At 51.1% G+C, this 23,556-nt stretch overlaps 1 protein-coding gene across 8 annotated transcripts in view; it reads left to right on the plus strand.

Annotated features, from left to right (window-relative positions):
• GFOD1 (Gfo/Idh/MocA-like oxidoreductase domain containing 1) overlaps window positions 1-23,556 on the plus strand; it is a 119,145-nt gene that overhangs the window by 48,032 nt on the left and 47,557 nt on the right. For 2 of the 8 annotated variants that reach the window (XM_040460461.1, XM_040460463.1), the window contains one exon: window positions 21,572-21,722. The exons of 3 other annotated variants lie outside the window; for them this stretch is intronic. In XM_040460461.1, the coding sequence (XP_040316395.1) occupies window positions 21,572-21,722 (151 nt within the window). Of the gene's footprint in view, window positions 1-12,426; window positions 13,242-14,120; window positions 14,586-21,571; window positions 21,723-23,556 lie in introns of those variants that run through there. 3 more of the 8 variants (XM_040460462.1, XM_040460466.1, XM_040460465.1) reach the window with 3 other exon arrangements.

Consider the following 23,556-nt stretch of genomic DNA (forward strand, 5'->3'; position numbering starts at 1 on the left):
TTAAGTCCCGAGGGCTGTGACTGCAGGGAGGATGTCTCCAGAAGTCAAGAATGCAAATGGGCCCCTGTTTCTGTGATTTTACTCTCACTCCCTGATATAAAATCACGTCCACCTCTGGAATATTAGTAGGTGTCTGTATCGCCCTCTTAAACATCAATTAGAAAAAATTCACGCGTCGTGTCTGGGTTAACAATTCTCTTGGAACATGATCAGCTAGGACCCTCACCAGAGTACCGGCTGTGACACAGGTTCGCTGGTTCGGGGGGTTTTCCTGACACCTGCTTGGGGCCAGATGTTCACCCCTGTGCCGGGCCGCGTTTGGGACAGCGCAAAGGGTCATGAGAACATGCGGCGTGGATGAAGTCCTGACCTCAGGAGGTCTGGGTTAGGATCCTAGGTCAGGACTTGGCCACTGAACCTCAGTTTTTCTTCATTTGTAAAATGGGGACAACGGTGCCTATGTTGCAGGGTGGTCGGCGGTAAAGCTTAGAAATAATACAAATCATACGAATGTCAAGTCCATAAATGCTCAGCAACATAGATTAATATATGAATGTTATATGTAATATGTGCAAAATATGTCATGTATAATGTTATATAATTAATATTAATGTCTTTTCTGGGGAGGGACGGATCATCGTGTCTTAAAATTAAAACTTGTCTCTGTTCGTGTTTGGGAAGGCAAAATTTTATGTTCATAGACGGCACCGTATTTTCTCAGGCTCGGGAGCCGGTCATGGCCTACAAGATCTGTTAAGAGTCTGTATGATTATAAGTGATTTTCTTTGTAAAGAAGATAATTTGCATCCTCGGTTCCTCAACGTTTTCATTGCTCTTGCCTTCGCCGTCGAAATAACTGTCTCTTCTCCTTCTTACATAAACGTGCCGTGCCCGCTTCTTTATTCTAGGTTTCACTGGGATGGGTGCGTCGGTGGATGGAGGTGGGGGTGAGGGCGGCATCCAGGTGGGGGTGAGGGGGGCATCCAGACTAGGTCTACAGAATCACGCATTGGAGTAGAGGTGAAGGCTTATTGACTCACCACATGCCCTTTGAGGCTTTCAGAGTTCTCTGTACATAGGATGACTCACCCCTTTGATCACGTCACGTTGTCACTCGGCATTTAAGGATCTTCGCTATTAAGCTAAACCGATGAGATGACGCACGGAACAGCATCCACAGAAGGCTCAGCACGTGGTTTGCGTGGCTTGGGGGTCTCTCTGTCTCCACATGTATGTGTTTTCTGCCTCCTCTTCCTCTCATGCATCTTAAACATCGATAACCCTGGAGCCCAGCCCAGCACAGACGTAATGGATTTTTGTTGAATGAAGGGGAGGGGGAGTGTCTTTTCTTCCCCAGATTCAAGTGCACCAGCAATTGATCCTGTCCAGGGTGCAGCGGCTTGTCACCAGACGCAAGCAGGGACTGCCAAAGGTCGTGATCAGTATTTTAGCCTGTGGGGTATTCCCTGCCGTACATCCACCTGTTATGTGATAGCTGGGGAGTCTGTTGTGTTCAGCGAGCCGACTGAGAGAGATCAGGACTAAAAGGGCATCTGTACTTTTAACGTTTATTTGTTTTCGAGAGAGAGAGAGAGAGAGACAGAGTGTGAACAGAGGAGGGGCAGAGAGAGAGAGAAAGGGACACGCAGAATCCGAAGCAGGCTCCAGGCTCCGAGCTGTCAGCACAGAGCCCGACGCGGGGCTCGAATTCTTGAACTGCGAGATCATGACCTGAGCCGAAGTCGGATGTTTAACCGAGCCACTGAGCCACCCAGGCACCTAAGGCCATTAGCAAACGTCCCTAGGAAGGACGTTTTCAAAGCTAAACCTTCAGTGGGGCTTGGTGTCTCATTGTGGGAACTCAAAAGTGGATTAAGGTCAAGGGAGAAGTAGCAGAAATCCAACTTTCTTGCATTTTCTTGTTTTTTTTTTTTTTTTTCCTAAACCCCTGGCTCTGAGGCTGGAACTCTTTAACGCTGCCTTCACTGAGACCCATTGCCTTTGGGTCAAGCTCCCCCTTTCTCTCATACCTTACTCATGAGAGCACCTTTTTGGCTTTGAAAGTGATTTTAGGAGGAAAGCAAAAAGCCCTCCTGGCAAGGCAGACCTGTTACTTGGCCACAAGCCATCCAGGGCCACTGAGGCTCATGCCGTTGGACCTCCAGCCAAGCCCAGTGTCTGGCCCCAGATACAGTTCTGTGTTGAGCTTTTGCATGAACGCAGTGCCTTTGAGTGAATGTCACCTTAAATGACCCTGCTTTGTATTTCTCAGGCTAGCCAAGCCTTTTACGGGAGAAACCTGATAGCCCGTCAATATTTTCCTGATTTATAGATGGAGAAAATAAAGCCGTGCAGTGATTGAATACATGCCCAACAATGCAGCAATAGCAACGTTCAAGTCACACCTACCCTTCACCCCTGCAATTCCCTTCACGTCTGGGGATTCGTTTACCTATTTTGGCACAACTGGTTATTACAGCCTGAGTTATAATGTTGAATAACTGGAAACATCCTAAGTGTATATGTGTAGGGGAATGGGTTGTGTGAATTGTGCTATATTAATACGATATAATATACAGCAAGTAGAACCAGAATTCAGATACATATCCACGGATATGGAAAGATCTCCCAAGATTTTAGGTGAAAAGTGAAGGTGTGAAATAGCATGCATAGCATGCTCCCATTTAGGTTAATTATTTTAAAAAGATAAATATTCTAGGAGGCTATACAAGCAACTGTTCATAATCGTTTGGGGAAGAGACAGGGATCGGTGAGGGAAAACTTATTTTCATTTTATACCCTGTAGTGTCAGATTTGTTTTATTTTTTTTAACGTCCCTATTTTGTTTTCATTTTAAAATTAAATTTTGTTTGAGGCGCCTGGGTGGCTCAGTCGGTCAAGCATCCCACTTCGGCTCAGGTCACGATCTCACGTTCTGCCAGTTCGAGCCCTGCGTCAGGCTCCGTGCTGACAGCTCAGAGCCTGGAGCCTGCTTTGGATTCTGTCTCCTTCTCTCTCTGCTCCTTCCCCACTCACTCTCTCTCTCTCTCTCTCTCAAAAATAAATAAACATTAAAAATAATTTTTGTTTACTTCCAAAATTTAATTTTTCAACACTTGTTTCATTTGTGTGTGTGTGTGTATTTTTTTTTGTACAGGAAGTACATGTGTGTGATTCAAATTTCAGACGTTCCAAAGAATAAACCACGAACTGTTAATCTCCCTCTCTCTCCACCCCATGGAGAGGCTTGCATGATCAGGCAAGGGAGGGGCAGAGAGAGGGGGAGAAAATCACAAGCAGACTCCATGCTCAGCCTGGAGCCTGACGTGGGGGTCGATCTCACAAACCGTGAGATCATGGCCTGAGCTGAAATCAAGAGTTGGACACTTAACTGACCGAGCCACCCAGGCGCCCCTGATATTAGCATTCTAATCACACAGGGAAACATGAACACAAGCTGACATCCTCTCTGTCATACTCTCCACTGCCCAACTACTATATTTATAATACTGGGTTTTTAGAAGAAAACTAGTTGGGGAAGACACTAAATTTTTCTCAGCCTGTTAGCCATGGATAAAAGGCAAGAGTTGAGAATCCCAGGCTAGCCCATTTCTGAGGGCCTGCCCTTTGTCCACAGGAAGGACAATGAACCCCTGTTGTGAACACCCGTTGTTGAGTTTGGACCGAGTCTGAGTCCTAGGCAAGGCATGTGGCGGGTACCAGCCAGTACAGAGATAGCTCAGCAGTCTAACAACTGCTTGGTGTGCTGGAGGCACCTGGGCAGACCCATCCGGAGATGTGGTACCCAAGATAGTCGCAGGCTTTTCTCTCTTGGAGATTATTGGTCTAGTGGAGGAAAGCACACAGTCGGTTATTTAATTACAGTTATAGTATGAGACGTGACAAGAGACAAGAGCATACACTAGGGGTCTGGGGAAGGCCATTAGCAAAGCAAGCCTTGTTGGCAAGGAGAGGATGCGTAGGAGGGTGGAGAATGGGGAGCAAGCAGCATTCTAGGTGGAGGGAACAGCAGGTGCCAAGGCTTCACGCGATAACTTTCTCACGATATGCAAGCAAAGGATGTAGAGAACCACAGCCATCATTTTTTTTTTTTAATGTTTATTCCTTTTTGAGAGAGTGTGTGGGCAGGGGAGGGGCAGAGACAGAGAGAGAGAGAGAGAGAGAGAAAGAATATCCCAAGCAGGCTCTGTGCTGCCAGCACAGAGCCCAATGTGGGGCTCGAACTCACGAACCGTGAGATCATGGCCTGAGCTGAAATCAAGAGTCGGATACTCAACCAACTGAGCTGCCCAGGTGCCCCGACAACCATCATTTCTTACAAATCAAAGATACTTTCCTCTAGAGTTCTCTGTTCCTCTGTGCTTGAGTTTAGTTGCTTGATTTTTTTTTTTATTGGCACCCCCTTCTCAGGTAGGTAGCTAGAGGTTGACAGACTCCCAGCTTCTTACAAGAAGGGTCTTGTAAGAGAGGGTAACAAGTACAGCACACAGCCTGTGCCCGAAGATACCCACGAGAGAAAATTCTAGAAAGGAGCAGCTCTGAGGTTGCCCTGGCGGTGTTGGGTTGGGGAACCCATGCCTCTCAGGACTGTGTGAGTTTGTGGAGTGACCTTTGCTGCCACAGGTAGCCTGTCAGTTGAAGTGCCTCAGACATTGGCTGAGCGTGTGGCAAATTCTCTAGGCCTCTGGCTTTCTAGCCACATTTGTCTTGCTGTTTGGTTTTTTTTTCCCCCCTGGTGTTTCTGCAGCACATTGACCCCCATCCTGTTCTCCCAAGAACCCACTGTGCCTCCTCCGACCCCCTGTTCAAGGAAGGCCTTCCCTGCTCCACCTGCTTGGCTGCTTCTTACTGGACTTTGGAGCTGTGGCTCTGACATGGCTTCCCTGGGGGACATCGACTCCTTCCTCGTGTCCTTCAAGCCTGAGCCCCGACTCGGGCGCTGGACTCCTGGGTTTGCCATGCTGTGAAGCCGTCTGTCTGTGACTTTGAGGCTCTCCCAGGACATGGTGCTTCGCAGGTCTCTGCTTACTTTCTCTTGGTATTTAAGGACTTGGCGAGGCCGTTCAAGGAGGCTCCGCAAATGTTTCTTTTCTTTTTTTCTTTTTTTTCAATATTTTTTATTATTTTTTTTATTTTTGAGAAAGAGAGAGCCTGAGCAGGGGAGGGGCGGAGAGAGACAGAAACACAGAATCCGAAGCAGGCTCCAGGCTCTGAGCTGTCAGCACGGAGCCTGACGTGGGGCTCGAACTCGCGAACCGCGAGATCATGACCTGAGCCCAAGGCGGCCGCCTAACCGGCCGAGCCGCCCGGGTGCCCCGCTGAAAATGTTTTTTGAACAAATGGTCTGCAGACAACACCTCTAGGAACTGGATCAGGGTGATGCTGTATGGACTGAGCCTCCCATCAAGCTTGAAAGGAGGGATCTGTTCTCTGCTGATCCTCGTGGCAGAGTGGGAGGAAGCCACAGGCAGCTGGGTGAAGGCAGGGGAAACTCACCGAGGAGACAGAATGTGATGCGAGGTGGGTGGAGGGGGAGAGAGAGAGTGGACACCATCTGGAGGACCCCTGTGGCCTTCTCCCCACCACTGGACTCCCTCCTGCGGGTCAACCCGGTTCCCAGGGGGGAGACTTTGCCCCCCAGGGAACATCTGGCCATGTCTGCAGGTAAACTTGGTTGTCCCAGCTAAGGAGGTTCTATCAGCATCTAGTGAGTAGAAGCCAGGGATGCCGCTGTGAATATCCCACAGGGCGGGGCAGTCACCCCCCCACCCCCAACAAAGAATGAGCCCGTGCAAAATGTCCCTCGTGCTGCTGTTGAGAAACCCTGTTGTAAGCAGACCGTGGCCTAGTCACATGCTGATGAACAGACCAGGGCTGGGTGAGTAAATGGTCATATTTCTAATTAACTTGCACACATGACCGGTGACCATTGACAGGAAGTGTTTTATGACCAGGGATCCTCAGAGGAAGTGGGTCGGGGGCTCTCTGCTGCTTTGTTCATTGACGTCTTCTGCCTTCTCTCAGGACCCAGCTTCAGTGGGCTCCTCTGTCAGGGCTTGAGACGGGAAGATAGGCAGGAGATAGAGGCTGCACAATCCTCTGTGCTGCCCGCTCCCAGAACAGCCCTAGCGGCTGGCTGTGATCGTGCACAGGCCGTTGGCAGGTGTGGAGCTGTAAGAGGAACCATGTGTCCCGAGGAGAGGAAGGTGCCGTGGACTGAGTGTTGTATCCCCCCCACTCCCAGATTCTTACCTGGAAGCCCTAACCCCCATTGTGATGGTCTTTGGAGGTGGGGCCTCGGGGAAATAAGTAGGTTTCGATGAGGTCATGAGGATGGTGGGGCCGCCATGATGGGATTAGTGCCCTTCTAAGAAGAGTCACCAGAGGGATGATCTCTCTCCCCCATTTGAGGGTATAGGAGAAGGTGGCCGTCTCCACACCAGGAAGAGGCTCCCGCCGGGAACCGATCATGGTGATCTCGGACTCCCAGCCTCCGGAACTGTGAGCAGAAATGTCTGCTGTTGAAGCCCCACAGCCTGAAGCCCTACGGCAGCCTGAGCGGGCCGAGACAGAGGTGAAGGGACCAGATGGGGAAACTTCCCTCAAGTTTCACTTTGAAAGAAGTATCAGAGTAGACGTAGAAATAGGAGCTCCCCCTTCTCTTGGCTTCCTAAGAGTCTTATCACTCTGGAAAGTCATCTGGCCAAGACGAAATCTGGTCGCCAGTTGGGGCCGTGGCTGTCTTTTGTTCCTTGACTGATCTGTACCTTTGCACCTGTAGCTTCTTGTGTTGACATCGGGCTGCTCAGGGTGGGTTCTGAAGCTCCCTGGTGTGCAGAGGGACAGGCTGGGGCTGAGTCAGTGATGAGGGAGAAGGCCCCCAACAGAGGAGAACGAGGATGTCAGCGGGGAGACATGACCTTCGTATTGATGTTTGTGAATGTCGAGAGTGGAGACAGTGGCTTTTTCTGTGAAATGTGCCATTGGGAGCACAGGCTGCAAACATCAATGGTTTCTGCCAAGCTTTGGGTTTTGAGGTTGGCTCCTTCAGGGATGCTGGGAAAATGGGATAAATAGTATATTAATATGCCCAGCATAGGGGCGTCTGGGTGGCGCAGTCGGTTAAGCGTCTGACTTCAGCCAGGTCACGATCTCACGGTTCGTGAGTTCGAGCCCCGCGTCGGGCTCTGGGCTGATGGCTCGGAGCCTGGAGCCTGTTTCCGATTCTGTGTCTCCCTCTCTCTCTGCCCCTCCCCCGTTCATGCTCTGTCTCTCTCTGTCCCAAAAATAAATAAAAAACGTTGAAAAAATAAAAAATAAAAAAAAATAAAATAGAAAAACATCAGGGTGCCTGGGTGGCTCAGTCAGTTGAGTGTCTGACTTCAGCCGGGTCACGGTCTCACGGTTCGTGAGTTCGACCCTGCGTCGGGCTCTGGGCTGATGGCTCGGAGCCTGGAGCCTGTTTCCGATTCTGTGTCTCCCTCTCTCTCTGCCCCTCCCCCGTTCGTGCTCTGTCTCTCTCTGTCCCAAAAATAAATAAACGTTGAAAAAAAAAATTAAAAAAAAAAAATATGCCCAGCATAGTACTAGGTGCAGTAAATGTTTATAGAGTAAATAAGTGAATAAATGAATAGAAAAATGTGTGAATACATGTAAGTTTCCCTTGTACCGATGGTCTAGTTCAATGTTTCCCAAACTTTTTTTAAAAATTTTTTCCCGTTTTTATTTTTTTAATTATTTTTTTAATATGAAATTTATTGTCAAATTGGTTTCTATACAACACCCAGTTCTCATCCCAACAGGTGCCCTCCTCAATGCCCACCACCCACTTCCCCCTCCTAATTTTTTAATGTTTATTTATTTTTGAGAGAGAGAGCAGAGAGAGAGAGGGAGACACAGAATCTGAAGCAAGCTCCAGGCTCTGAGCTGTCAGTACAGAACCCGATGTGGGGCTCGAACTCATGAACCGCAAGATCATGACCTGAGCTGAAGTCGGACACTTAACTGACTGAGCCACCCAGGTGCCCCTAATGTTTCCCAAACTTTTTTTAACATGATCCATAGTGAGAGATAATGTATGTTTTATATTGCAACCCACTGACTGATTCTGCTTCTCTGTTGCTGCGTAATGAGCTAACCCAAATCTTAGTGGCTTGGAACAATACCAGCCATATATTTAGGTCTTAGGTCTGTAATTTGGGCAGGGTTGGTAGGGACAGCCCCTCTCTGCTCCACGCTCCATCGTCTGGGTAGCTCTAAAGAGGGCAAGAGGCTAGAATCACTCGAAGGCTCACTCATTTGTCTGGTTGTTGACACTGGCTCTTCTCTGGGACCTCAGCCTGGATGGTTGGCAGAAACTACCTGCGTGGGGCTTGGCCTTCCTCGTAGCATGGTGGCTGGATTCTGTAAGAGAGCATCCTGAGAGAAAGCGGGAGTCTTCTGGAAGCTGCATCACCTTTTATTATTACTGACCCTTCAAAGTCACATTGTGTCACTTCTGCTTTTTTTTTTTTTTTTCTTTCTTCCCATTGTGCCAGTTACAAAGACCCACCTAAATTCAGGAGGAGAGCCATAGATTCTAATTCTTCATCCGGAAGTGGCAAGGTTCTAGAATATGTGAGACTAGAAGTAACGTGATCACATTCGAAAAATACAGTTTGCCAAACCAATATTTCCACACCAGCATATTTGTACAATAACATATGTTACATACGTATAAATAACACATAATATGTACGATATTCATATTACATATGTTATAAAATATATAAATATATGAACATATAAAAGAAGTTTTGCAGGGTAATACTTCCTTTATTCCATGCATTACACTCTATTTTCTGTTCTGTTCTTTTTTTTTTTTTTAACGTTTATTTATTTTTGAAGGAGAGAGAAACAGAGCATGGGCGGGGGAGGAACAGAGAGAGGGGGGGACACGGAATCCGAAGCAGGCTCCAGGCTCTGAGCTGTCAGCACAGAACCTGACGCGGGGCTCGAACTCACGAACCGTGTGATCATGACCTGAGCCAAAGTCAGACTCACTGAGCCACGCAGGCTCCCCAACACGGTACTTTTTAAGCAGACCAGAAGGCAAGGCAGGAAGTTGATCAGAGCGGCTGAATGATCAGAAAGTTCTCTGCCCCTGATGGAAGGTCACAGGCGGGAAGCATGGAAGGGCGGTGCGGGGGCGTAGGTGATCCCTTCCCCCGCCCCAGCGGGGCACGGGCTGGCGGACTCCCTCAGAGAAAGTTCCCTGTGCTTCCGTTGGAGACATTGCTGAGACACCTCAGCCTCACGATGTGAACCCTTGAACCTTTTTTCTTCTTAAACTTGAGGCCGTCTTTCACATGCTGGGTGTCCAAGGCGGTGGAAACGAGCAGCCGACGCAGTCACCCTGGGTGCCCGAGCTGAGAAGGGGACCGGAAAATGGAGACGTCAAGTGTGTGTCTTCACAGGCTGCCGCGGGGCTTTGGGTGGCACTTCCCCCAGCCTCCACGTGCACGCCCTCCTCACTTCCTCTCCAGCGCCCCGTTTTCATGGGGCTCAGCGACTGGTGGCACCCTGGACCCAGCCAGGCTCACGTTTAGTCAGAAGAGGCACTGGGACCAGTGCAAGGGAAGTTCATGTGGTTGGGACCCAGCCTTCTCCACACACTGCACGTGGGCTGGTTTTCCTTTTGTTTTCTTCGTTTTAAGTTTGTTTATTTTGAGAGAGAGAGAGAGAGCACGCCCATGTGAGCAGGGGAGGGGCAGAGAGAGAGAGAGAGAGAGAGAGAGAGACCCAGGCAGGCTCCACACATCAGCGCAGAGCCCCACACGGAGCTCGAACTCACGAACCGTGAGATCATGGCCTGAGCCTAAATCACGAGTCGCAGGCTCAACTGACTGAGCCTCCCCGGCGTCCTCCCCAACCCCCTTTTATTTTCTAATGCCACGAAGGAAAGGGAATGTGGAATTCAGAGATGTTTGGGAGGAAAAAGTCACTGGTTCCCACCTGGACTTTCCCAGCCCCGAGATGCTCAGACAGCCCAGGCCTGCGTGTCTTTGAATGTTGACTGTGTTGCTGTCGCTGGGCGTGCTGTCAGGACTCTGTGCTCTGCCCGGCTCCGAGCTGCTTGAAAAGGGAGCAGTCAGCAGCCTGCCATCAGGGACTGGTCGGTTTTCTCTCTTGGCAAGATTGGCCTCAAAGTTTGGTAGTCCCATCCCATGCTTGGTGGCCTCAGGGTCAGGAGGCTCTGTCTGATGTCCTGGGGCACGCTAACGATGGAGAGGTGCCCAGCAGGCCGCCCCCCGCCCCCCGGGCCTCTCAGATGTTCACAGACCGAGGGAGCTCCCGGCATAGCAGATGCTGGCACAGACTTTCCTTCCTTACCAACTGCAGTCGGGCATTTGTGAAACGTGGGTGCGTCAGACTTCAGTGAACCGAGTGTCCCAAAAGCATCAGGGAAGTTTTCTGTAAGCGGTCCTTGCAAAAAAAAAAAAAAATCGTGTTTTGAACTCTTTACAGTTTGCTCGCCTCTGCTACCTCCCTCGAGTCTCTCCTTTTGTCCATTTGGATTCTTGCACAGTTTCTGGATTTTTCCGAAAGGCCAGCCGTCCTGCACACACATTCTCGCTTGCAGGGGCTTGATTTGTGTGCGAAGACACGTGGCCCTGGGTTCTGGGCAGACTCTGCATGACCTTGAGAATGTAATTTCCAGACGACTGAGTCAGACTGGAAAAACTCAGCATGCTGGGGGCCTCTGCTACCTCTGGTTCATTCTGCGGGTTCCCACAGAACCACACCGGGGCCGTTTCCAGCTTCCTGTGTTTTCTGAAAATGCTTTTCCGTAGTCTTGCTCATCACAACAACCACAGAAGAAATGCCGTCCTATTCCTGCTTCATGGAGGAGAAAACTGAGGCCCAGAGACGTTAAATAACCTGCCCCAAGACACAGGAAATGAGAGGAGCCGAGACTCGAACCCCAAGCTTCTGGCACCAGGGCTGTGTTCTCTCCCCAGTGGACTCTCCCAGCCATTCATTCCCAAAGCAGGAGAGCCCTGCGAAGAGCCTGTGTCATTTGGCAATGGGCTCTCTGTCCTCTGCTGCTTGGCTCCCAGTCCCATCCTGCTTGCAGGGTACCGGGTCGTCCCTTGCTGGAGGGAGTCCCTGCCTCACCCATCCACCCTGACCTGTGCTTCTCGGTCCCCAGGGGTGTCGTTCCCTCTGCTTGCCTCCGGGCCCTTGCGGCTGCCCGCTCCCTGGTGCCTGCAAAATGAGAGCAGTGCATTCAGTCGGCATCCCAGGGAACAGAAGTATCACATCTGCAGGTCAGGAGTTTTCTTTGCACGTAAAGAAGCTGAGCTAGGGAGGTAGGGTGTCGTGTACTGAGCTACTTATGGAATGACCTTGGCCTCGCAGCCTGAGCGCCCTCAGCATCCTCCCCTGTATGGGAGAGTGGGCTTAGCTGTACTCTCAGGGCGACACGTGACCCTTCTGGAGGGCAGCTAGCCCAGTGCTTTGCACACAGCAGGTGCTCAATAAATGGACCGGTCCTGTTTTCTCAGGAGTGTCCTTGTCAGCATTACTGCATATGAATTTCAGCTGTCAGGAGTCTGTCTCACTCGAATGCTGGAGCGAGGGGGTCTGGTGCTTATGTTGCTTTTTGCCTGCCAGGCATTTCGCTGGGCACTTTGGATGTGTCCTCAAACGTAATGCTGTCTGGGGTTTCTGCCTGTTGATTTCTTTTGGAAGTGAAGCAGACTGTCACCTACTTGGGTGGCAAGAAAGTTTTGAGTAAACCAGCTGTAAGGGGTGCAGCACTTTGTGGGTGCCACGTTCATTCCCACACATGCTTTCCCTCCTGGAAGAATCCGCATTTCAAGCAGCATCGGATGTTGAAGAAACCACCAATTAAGGCAAGGTGGTGCGGGGGTAGGGGTGCGTCTGGCCGGCTCAGTCAGGGCACGCGATGCTTGATCTCAGGGTTGTGCGTTCGAGCCCCATGTGGGGTGCAGAGATTACTTAAATAAATACAAGTTAGAAAAGAAAAGTAAGGAAAAGAAAAGCAAGGTGGATTTAAAATACTTCCTGGGGTGAAATCGCTAGTCATTCGTATTCATAGTCTACTCTGCTAGCTGGCTTTCTAAAATAGAAATTATCTCAATCGAAAGGAACGTGGGTTTCCTTTTTCTTTCTCTCTTCTTCTCATCTGCCTGAAACAGTGACTCACTTGCCAAGGGTCCAAGTGTGGACATGCGCTAAGCATCTCCACTCTGCTCTTTGGGAGCGTCTGCACCTGTCCTGGGGAGGTGTTAGTGACACTAACTCGTGGTTAGTGGGGGGGGGGGGGTGGGGGGTGGAGGGAGGGATTTACTGGGGAAGGAATAGAGAGTCTGTGCTGCAGCATCTTGGGGGCACCCAGCATCCCTTGAGGAACCCCAGTGCCCTTCTCTGCAGGGGGGCCTGTCTCTCCAGTCCCTTCCGGCCGTACCGGAATACCACAGCTACGGTAGCACTTGGGGTTTTCACGGCGTCATACACCCTGAATCTTCTGGCTCTTTTTGTTGTCACTAGAACGCAAGGGTTGGATTGCAGCATTCCCAGGAGAAGGGCATCATTAGCGGAAAAGGGAGGGCGATCCTGTGTATTGTGTATTTGCGTGTGCATGCGTTATTTGTGCGTCGTGTCTTCACATGTGTGTCTGTGTGAGTAGGTCTGCGTGTGCAAATGTGTTTGCACCTGGATGTACGTACAGAAGTGAAAAAGGGGAGGGGCCCCAGCCGTTCCCTGGGATCCCTTGGATGCGTTTCTCCTCAAAGGAGCTGCAGCTAGTAAGTTCGGATTTCGCCCCTGGCTGCTTCCCAGTTGCTGGGTCTGTTTGATTGACAGCCCTAGAGGGAGGCTCGGCATGCCCAGCAAACCCTTCTGCACTCTTCCAGGGACCCGCCTTAGACAGGAGGGGCGTCCAGCCCCTGTGACGTTCATCCTAGCCAAGTCCCAAAAAGTGAGAGACGCTAAAGATGCTGACTGAATTACAGAATGAGGTTTTTCTCCGCTGCCTCTCAGAGGAAAGGCTAGTAAAGATGAATAAAGCCGCAGTCAGGGGAGAGAAAACAGGTGTTGGGGGCGGCATGTGCCTTTTGTGCACTGGTCAAATACAGGGGGCTCGGGCTGGTGGAAAAAGATTTGATGGGGCTTTTTCTGACAATACCGGCAGATATCCAGTCTCCCACTGCAAGGTAATTCTTCAAGTATTTCTTTCGCTCAGATTTTGGTATGCATGTGGCCACACCAATGGAGGGGGGGAGGGGAAGCTTAAGAAATTATTCATCATCTAGTATACCACATTTTCTGTAATTATTCACAACACAGGTTGTATATCTACCCCTTATTGAATACTCACTGTGTCCCAGGCACTGGGCTAAGAATTTTACACGCAAGGGGCGCCCGGGTGGCTCAGTCAGTTGAGCATCTGAGCCGACTTTGGCTCAGGTCACGATCTCACGGTTTGTGAGTTCGAGCCCTGCGTGGGGCTCTGTGCTGACAGCTCAGAGCCTGGAGCCTGCTTTGGATTCTGTGTCTCCCTCTCTCTGCCCCTCCCTCCACACACGTTCTCTGTCTCTGTCTCCCAAAAATAAATAAATGTTCAAAAAAACCTTCTTTTTTTAAAGAATTTTACACACAAAATAATTCTTATGTTCAGACGTTTAGGTTGTTGCCAGCTCTTTTTTCTAGTATAAATGTGCTTAGATGACTATCTTAGCATGTAACTTTTTGCCTGATTTATGACATCCCGTGTGGAGTGGATTTCTCAGAGCACAGTTACTGGGCATGGAATTTAAAAAAAACACGCTTGGAACATGCTTCGTGCAGGTTTGCTTTAGAGCCAGCTTCTACTCCCACACGAAGGAGGAACGTGCCTGTGCCTACTTCTTCCTAAAGACTCTGAAAAATCAGTCCTTTGTCAAAGTAGAGGCATCAGCCAGCTGCCTAACCAGAAGTGCAGAGAGCTAAAAGGACTGTCTAGTTTACTCTAGAGACTTAGAAGAAAGGACGTCGGGTCTTCTCCTGGGCGTCCATCCGATGCGAAGTTGGAAAGGAAAAACTCTGCCTTTATTCCCACGGAGTCGGGACGTTTTCAGGAGGGTTCTGGAGGCCATCCTGGTGTATGGCAGCTTTTACCTTTGCTCCTGCTTCTCTCCCACTGTTAACCTCCTTAGCATTCCACTCTCGAGTTTAGCGGTCTCTCGGAAGGAGACGGGAGGGGGTCTTCTCCTGAGGGTCAGGGCCACGCGTGGGCTCTGAGCGGGAGGAGAGCCGCTCCCTGGGGATTCCACTGCTGAGCCCTCCCCACCGGGTCTCTCTGCCTGGCTCCTTGTGGCATGTCCGAAGGCTTGGGTGAGGTGTCGCCTTTTAAAAATGGCGCCGATGCGGACAAATGGGAGAATATATATTTGGAAACAAGCCTGTGTATACAGAGAAGTCAGGGGGGCCCGCCGGCCTTGGGTTTTCCCGTGAAAATCAAGTTTTCTTCCTCCAGGCCAGGTTGAAAGGCATGGGCTCAGTTCCGCGCAAGCCAGCAGGTATGTTTTGGATGCCTTCTGTGTCCCAGCCGTTGTCACTGGGGACAGGGTAGCAAGCAGACCAAGCGCTGCCCGCACGGAGGTCACACACCTTCCTGTGGGGGATGGTGTCCCCTAAGGGGATGATGGTGGCCCTGCAGAAAGCAGAGCAGGGGGAGGACCAAGAGTGATGGGGCTGGGGGGGCTGCTGGCCTCCTGGGGTCACGAGAGAAGGGCTCTCTGAAGATGTGCCAGCTGAGCAGACAATGGAAGGAAGCGAGGGAGCGACATGTGTGAATGTCTGGGGACATTCCCAGGGTGCATGTTGGAGGTGGAAACCACAGCAAGCACAAAACGGGAATGTGTTGGCGTGTTCCTGACAAAGAGGAGGCCGGTGGGCTGGGAGGGAACGAGGGACGGGGAGAGGGCCGAGGGGCCGAGGGGCCATGGTGTGGGGTTGTGTGGGAGGAGGGGCAGATCAAGGACTGCTCAGTAAGCCATGGTAAGGATTCGGGGCTTCTCTGTTCAGGGTGCCACCAAGCCATCGGAGGGTGGCTGGCAGGAGGGCAGTGTGATCTGATGTCTCACTTTTGTTTTTTCTTTTATGTTTGTTTATTAATTTTGAGAGAGAGAGAGAGAGAGAACTGGGGGAGGGACAGAGAGAGAGGGAGAGGGAGAATCCCAAGCAGGCTCTGCACTGACAACGCGGAGCCCCAAACGGTTCAATCTCATGAACCGTGAGAGCATGACCCAAACCAAAATCAACCGTCAGACGCTCAACCGACTGAGCCACCCAGGTGTCCCTGAGGTCCCGTTTTAAAACGTGGAGATCCAGGAGTGGCCCATTTGGTATCCTACGCTGTAGGGAGGCCAGGTGTCGTTTGCCATCACTCTGTCCCTTGGGAGTAGAGCTCTGGCCAGTAGAGTCCCGGGCAGCTCTCTGGCATCCTTCCCTCCCACAGGGCAAAGTAAGAGCTTTTAAAATAGCCTGTTTCCTTTTTTGGAATCTTGATCTCCAGGTTCCAATCACAGCCATCTCCTTTGGAAAGACACTCACCCCTTCAACTGGCACGAGTCTTTCTTTCTGCGTTCTTTCTTCAACAGGAAATGCAGGAGAGGTCCAACATGGCAGCCTGGCCTCGAGCAAAAGCCATCTGCTCCCTTTCCCCCCCATGCCAAGCCTTCTGCTGGATGGGAAATTAAGGGGAAAAAAACAAAATCAGGAACCACCTGCTGCAGCTCCCCAACGACACGGGCTGACCAGGAAACAGGGAACAGACACTTCGTCCGGAGGCATTTTGTTTTTGTTTTGTTTTTTGTTTTGTTTCGACTCTTGAAAATGTAAATCCAAGTCAGTTAACATACAGTGTGATGATTTCAGGAGTAGAACTCAGTGATTCATCACTTCCATATGATAGCCGGTGCTCATCCCAACAAGTGCCCTCCTTAGGGCCCATCACCCATTCAGCCCACCCCCCCACCAACACCCCGCCAGCAACCCTCAGTTTGTTCTCTGTATTTAACAGTCTCTTGGGGTTTGACTCCCTCTGTTTTTATCTTATTTTTGCTCCCCTTCCCCGATGTTCCTCTGTTGTGTTTCTTAAATTCCACATATGAGTGAAATCATACGGTATTTGTCTTTCTCTGACTGCCTTCTTTGGCTTAGCATAATACCCTCTAGTTCCATCCATGTTGCTGCAAATGGCAAGATTTCATTCTTTTTCATCGCCGAGTAATATTCCACATCTTCTTTGTCCATTCGTCAGTCGATGGACGTTTGGGCTTTTCCCATAATTTGACTGCTGTTGCTAAGGATGCATTTGAAACGTCTGTTGGCTTCTCTGCCTGTTTGACTTCCTTCTGGGGCTTTGTATTATCGATGATATCAGCAAAAGGGACTGAGAAACATTTCCCAGGATAACAGGAAGACTCTTGCTTGACCAGTGCTCAGAAGAACTTAGTTTTCATTCAACCGGTGTCAGATGGTGGGACTACTTCTTAAGCTTTAACTGGAGTCTGAGCTTGACTTCCAAGATGCCTTTCTGCTTTAACATCTTACACCTCTAAGTAAGAATATAAGAAGAAATACAGCAGAGGTGACTGATCAAGCCACTCTTCTGGACTTCCAGGAGAGAGATTCCTACAAGTGGTGGCCCAGGTCTGAATTCAGGGCAGGCTTCTCTGTGCCCCCCTTTAGGACATCCATATTCATTATTTTCAAGATATCAGAAGCTTCATGGCTTGAAGGGTGGGATAAGAAAATAAAACTTCTTCCATGCCGGGAGAATCATCCCCAACAGCTTCATATGTAGCAAAAGGACCTTGTCTCATCAGCCACGCGTCACCCAGGCTGTGTGTCTTGCTTGGATTTTTGCGTGGCTGGCTTCCAAAAACGACAGGCCTAAGCCAGGTCTGGGGCTGAATACCTTTCTTCTTGCCTACGAGCTACCCACGTTCTTCCAGGCAGAAGAGGGTGGGAGCCCCAAGGCCTTCACCTTTAGAAAGCCCCTCTTCCCTCTTACCTTGTTTCCATCTTCTCAATGTGCCTGACACCTGCTGTGCAGTCAATTCATCCTTACATTGATGAAAGCGGTCCATGTTTTCTGGAATGTTCTTACTGACATGTTCTGGAATGTACTGACATGTTTCTGGAATGTTCTTACTGACACGAGTGTGTGCTCTACACGGAGGGGTGGATTCAGCTCTCTCGACTTACTGGTTTCCCAGCAGGTCCCAGCGCAGGCCTGCATTATTGTTTCAGTGATGATGTGGCAAGTGATGGCGAAACTCATGCTGTGGCTGAAAGAACCCATATTCTAGCAACGCTTTCCCTGCCGTGTTTACGAGACGCTGTCCCCAGGCTCAGGGCTTGGTTGCTGCTTTGAGCCTGACATTGTTGTGGGTCTTTGTGCGTGACAGGCTGCATGATCCAATAAAAAGCCCTCCGTGCTAGGTGATGCCCGTCTCTCGTAGCAGCACTGCTGGGTCAGTAAACAGTACTGGTACTTAGTAGCCTGTGGTCTAAGTCTCCGCTTTTGCTCTAGGAGCTGACTTAAATCAGTGGGACCGTTCGGCAGTTGTCGGGTTCTTTTGGAACCTATTTCTAACTCAGCTTTCGAAAGTAGGTAAAGGCGGAGCACCCAAGCATGGATTACTGGAATACTCTAGGGCACGGAGAAACCTAGCACGGGCTTGTTAGTGAACTCGTTGTCTTTCAAAGCGCAGTGTGTATGGTAGGTGCTTTATAAGGACGTTGACAAGTTGATTTAATCTGGTGCCTGGCGTGGATGACAATCGTGACCTGGGATGACGACGAGGGTAATGGGGAGGTTTGAGAAGCCAGGGGCAGGGTCTGTGCTGGTTTCTTCCCTGGGCCCCCTTCATTCTACCAGCATGTCCTTCTTGAATCTGACCACTTGTCTTTGTCCCCACCGCCGTCAGCCCAGCTCCCATTGTGGGTAGCCATGGCTGGATAACGCAGGTAGAATTCTTAGTGCAGAGCCCGCCATATGGTGAGTGCTCGATAGAGGATAGATATAAAATGTTGATTGTGGATAACCTGAGAAGCGTGATGCATCTATATGAGCTACCGTTTCCTGATTAAAACTGTTCTGAGACTCCCCTTCGGATAAAAATCAAGGGCCTACCAGGGCCAACAGCCCCAGCCCCTGCCTGTAGACCCTAAATTCCATGAGGGCTGAGGACCACGTCTGTCTTTTACGAGTGCCTGGCGCGTGGTTGGTGCTAGAGAAACACAGTCCGTGTCTGTTGAATGGATGAATAGACACCTGGAGGCTGGTCATGATAACCACACAGATTATGATGCTAACGATCAGGTAGGCGAATGGCCAGCATGTGCCGAGCCCTCAAGTGCGTGCTTTGTGTTCTTCGTGTCAAGTAGCCACTTCCACAGCTCGGAGCAGATATTCGTGTGATGAGAAAGTGAGCCATCCAGTGGGTCAGCTTGTCTGGCTATTGAACCCAGAACCGCAGAGGCTCTGGGCTGTTACCTGATGCTGTGTGGAGGTTAGGCCAAGCCCCCATCGGATCCAGGACGCGGACAGGTGCCTCGCCCTAAGGAAAGATGAGGTGTGGGAAGGCATCGAGGTTGGCAGCTGCCTGCCCAGTGGCATCCACCTCCTGAGAACTAGGTTTTGTGCTCGGAGCTTGAGTGGCCAAGGCTAGGTGGGTGGAAGAGGTGGGGTGAGTCAGAGACTCCGCTTCTGTTTCCGTAAGGACAACTCCCCCCTCTCGGAGGGAATGTCAGTGTCGAAGGGGTCGACGGGTTGGAAGGGCAGGGCAAACTGGCTGGCCGTGTGTTTCGTAGTCCAGCGTGTTCTAGAACTGTCCCATGAGGAGACCCGTCTGTTCAAGAGGGGAGGGGACCAACTTTAACCAGGACATGGTCGTTCGGGTCTAGCTGCCGACGCATGTTTTAAGCGTGCTCACCAAAGAGGCCAACGGTGCTGGGGAGGGATCTGAAGGTAGGCAGTGCAGGGGGAAGAGGGGGTCCTTCCAGCAGAGAGCCTCCTCCTTCCCTGCCGCTGGGTGTTGTGGGACATCATCCCTGACACGCTTTCTCTTCAGCACAGACCTCTCCTCCCTGCTTGGGCGCTGTGGCCGTTGATCACCAGCAGCAGGAACGGCAGGCCAGTTCCGTTTCTGGCCGCTGCATCAGCTGGGGTTACGACAGCCTTTACTTTGAGTACCAGCCTCTTCTGACTGACGCCATATTTGACTGACGCCATATTCCTGGGAATCTAGGGCCTCCCCGACCCCCACCCAAGAAAATCTTGTTTAAAATTATGTTCTACTTACGTGATGTGTCTTTTGACTTCGACCGACTATCCTGATGCCTGCTGTTAACCCCTTTAGACGTTCAGGCCCATGATAATAACAGCTAACATTTATGAAGCGTATTACTATGCACTGTGCTGAAACGTTTCCACGGCAGCCCAACGATGTCAGCACTCTTTGTTGGTCTCCATTTTACAGATGGAGCCGTGGAGGCACCCAGAGGTCATGTGAGGGACCCAGGGCTACACATCCAGCGAGTGGGGGGCGGGGGCCAGGAACTGAACCCACATAGAGCGACTCTCAGACCTGCTTGCTTCAGCCCCAAGCTAGGCAGCGTGCCCCGCCCGAGTGAGCCGTGATCACCGTGAGCTTTCTATTTAAGGCAAACAGCTCAGCTCTTGGCCTCTTGAGTCAGTCTTGTTCAGTCGATTGGGTTTGCAGTGGGGCTGGCTGACTCTGGCCCTCTCCGGATTCTTCTAGCACTCACAGATCTGCGTCACACAATCTGGCACTCCATCCAGCGGGACCGTACTGCCATCTCGAGTCATTTCCAAATATGCACATCTTTTCTTCCCTCCAGATTGCAAATGCTAAGGAAAAGGGCCCATGGTTGGTTTTTCTCCAGTTTCCCCACAGCACTTGGCATGTTATTAGGCACTTGGAAGTGGTTTAATGCCCTTTAGCCTGACTAGGGGACAGAGTAGCCTGCCTGGTACGTAGCAGACTTCTGGAGATGGAGGAAGCTTGCACTGGGCTGTTATTAAAGCCTTTATCTGTAAAGGAGAGGAGAACATCATCTATAGACTCTTAGAACCAGACTTTTGGGAGAGTTGTCAGGGACATGGCATTCTTATGCATTTTATATTGGCCTCTTTATATTGAGTGGTTTATTTTGTTATTTTTTCTAATGTTTATTTTTTGAGAGAGAGAGAGAACATGAGTGGGGAGGGGCACAGAGATACGGGGACAGAAGATCCAAAGCAGGCTCTGTGCTGAGAGCAGAGAGCCTGATGCAGGGCCCAAACTCACGGACCTTGAGATCGTGACCTGGGCCGAAGTCGGACGCTTAACCGACTGAGCCCCCCAGGCACCCCTATATTGGGTGTTTTGTGCTGTGTAATTCCTGAGATGACTGCTGTTCTCAGGAATCTGTTCAAAAGACAGAACCAAATGAGCTCTGACGTTGAACCTGGTTTGCTTGGCAGGGCTGTGGGGTCTGATCTGCCGGGTTGTTTCTGCTTTGCTGCTGTTGGTCGATTAGCCCACATGCTTGTTTGAGAAGGAGCGCGGGCTGCCCGACGAGCCGGGGAGAGGTAGCTGGTGCAGCCGTGGAGGGAAGGGACAGTACGTGCTTCAGTTTGTTTTGTTTTTTTTTTTCCCCCCTCCTATTTTGGTCAAAGAATGCTCAGGCATTCTTTTCAGCTTGCCTCACCCTTGGCTCACCTTAGATGAGGAGAGGAAAGGAGCTAAATTATAGCCATCTGGGAGTACCCTGCCCTTCCGGAGGGATGCCACGGCGGTTACCTTCCATTAGAAAGGGTTTTATTGGTTATTCTTGGATCCGACCTCTGTTGTGGATTATCTTTGGATGAGGAATGCATACTTACTGCCTGTCACGTATACCTCGGTGGCAGGGGCAAATATGGAGGCCAGTGCCAGGCTGAACAGCCCGTGGTGAGTGGGTGACCTAACCCTCTGGCGGCTGTCCCCGGGCACATTTTTAAGACTGATAGGTCCCTTGCATTCCTTCCTCCTGCTACCCAAGAGGGCATGAAGGGGTCTAGGGCACCATGGGCAAATATATTCCACCGAGTTGTGCAGCCAGCAAGCTTACAAAAAAGAGAACGTCACGGGGCGCCTGGGTGGCTCAGTCAGTTGAGCGTCTGACTTCGGCTCAGGTCACGATCTCGCGGTCCGTGGGTTCGAGCCCCGCGTCGGGCTCGGTGCTGACAGCTCGGAGCCTGGAACCCGCTTCGCCCTTGCTCTCTGCCCCTCCCCCCGCTCACGCTCGCGCTCTCTCTCTCTCTCTCTCTCTCTCTCTCAAAAATAAATAAACGTTAAAAAAATTCTAAATAAAAGAGAATGTCACATCAAAGTGGCACTTAGTGTTGGGTGCAGACATTCCAGGGGAACATGTTGGGAAAGGCTACCTCCATGACAGAGCCAAGGGTGTAGGCCCACCTGGTGCTCTGACACAACTTCTTTCACAGGTGACATCCCTCTGGGCTTCTTGTGTGCTCACTGGATGGCGCTGCCACCGCTGGAAAGACCGAACGGGGGGCCCAGCAAAGAGCGAGCATGCTTGTTGTCGTGGCAACCCTGGCCTAGTCCTCAAGACAGCGTCCCCGTGGGGCTTCTCAGGTGAGGGCCTAGCAACGGCTCTGCTCAGAGGTGCCCCCCTGCAGAAGAGCACGTTGTCACCAGGCACATGCCTCAGAGGAAGGAGGGGGCTGGTGGCACCGAGCTGTGCGAGCTCAGGAGGGAAGGCAAGAGGAAAGGGGGGGGCGGGGGGAGGCGGGCAGGAAGCAGACATGTTCTTGCTGATTTCTGCAGCCCAGGCTGATTCCCTCACCATCCAAGACCAACGAGTGTGTGGAGGGGCGGATGCTGAAAGCACTTGAAATATTTTAGAGGTGATATCCCCACTCATATGTGACGCTGGCCCCGCTTCGACACTGGTGCATGCTGGGTGGGCATCAGCTCTGCTGAGAATAACGGACAACCTTGGCGTGTATCAGTCTGTGTGGGCGGCCGTCACGAGAGACCGCAGACCGGGGTGGTGCTTAAACAGCAGAGTTCGTGCGCTCACGGCTCTGGAGGCTGGAAGTCCAAGGTCAGGGTGTCGGCAGGGCTGGTTTCTCCTGAGGCTTCTCCCTTCTTGGCTTGTAAACGGCCAGGTTCTCCCTGTGCCCTCCCGGGGTCTTCCCTCCGAGTGTGTCTGTGTCCTAATCTCTCTCTCTTACAAGAACACCAGTCATAGTGGGTTAGGGCCCCAATGACTTCCTTTACCTTAATTACCTCTTTAAAAGAACCTTCTCGGGGCACCTGGGTGGCTCAGTCGGTTAAGCGTCCGACTTCAGCTCGGGTCACGATCTCGCGGTCCGTGGGTTCGAGCCCCATGTCGGGCTCTGGGCTGATGGCTCAGAGCCTGGAGCCTGCTTCCGATTGTGTGTCTCCCTCTCTCTCTGTCCCTCCCCCGTTCATGCTCTGTCTCTCTCTGTCTCAAAAATAAATAAAACGTTAAAAAAAATTTTTTTTCAAAGAACCTTCTCTCCAGGGGCGCCTGGGTGGCTCAGTCGGTTGAGCGTCCGACTTCGGCTCAGGTCATGATCTCGCGGTTCATAAGTTCGAGCCCCATGTCGGGCTCTGTGCTGACAGCTCAGAGCCCGCTTTGGATTCTCCGTCTCCCTCTCTCTCTCTGCCCCTCCCCCGCTCATGCTATCTCTCTCAAAAATAATAAACATAAAAAAATGTATATATAAAGACCTTATCTCCAAATATGGTCACATTCTGAGGTCCTGGGCTTAGCAACACAAAACATGAATTTTGGGGGATACGATTTAGCCCATAACACTTGGGCACTGATGGTAATGGTCAGGGTGGCCTTACTCTCTATTGGAATGGCTTTTGACACTTTGTGAGCACCACGTCCTCTGCAGCAGCTCTAAGGGGGCGATTGGTATTTCCCTCATCTCACGGACAAGGAAACGGAGGCACAGGGAATGGAAAGACTTTGACTCCAACAGCTAGAACACTGAGACTGGTCAGCCTGACTCTGAAGCCGTGTTCAGAGCCCACGCAGAGGCAAAGGCCTCCCCTACTTTTCTCACGGGAAGTGATGTCACCGGATAGGTTGGGGAAAGGCCTAGTCCCAGCTCATCAAAGAGAAGGAGATACCGGGGTACTCTTTTGTGCTCATGCCTAGTGCCCCTCACAGTCTGCAACAACGGGCCTTCCCCTGTGGGAAGGAGATCGTCCAGGCGACACTCTATCATTGCATGTGAGCAGGCCGCGAGTCACGACCGCATGCGGACGGCCAGCTGATGTCTGTGTGGGTCCTCGCTGGGTAATGGAGGAGGCAGGCCCTACAGCCCTGGGTTTGATCGGTCAGGGCTGGAGCCTGCTGTTTTCACAGCTGTTTTCTCCGATCCAAGGTCTGACTTTGCCTGGAGCCTTCCTTCTGCTGGCCCCTTCC

Source organism: Herpailurus yagouaroundi, unplaced genomic scaffold (assembly GCF_014898765.1).
Source record: "Herpailurus yagouaroundi ecotype Mexico unplaced genomic scaffold, PumYag 250, whole genome shotgun sequence".
Taxonomy (NCBI): Eukaryota; Metazoa; Chordata; class Mammalia; order Carnivora; family Felidae; genus Herpailurus; species Herpailurus yagouaroundi.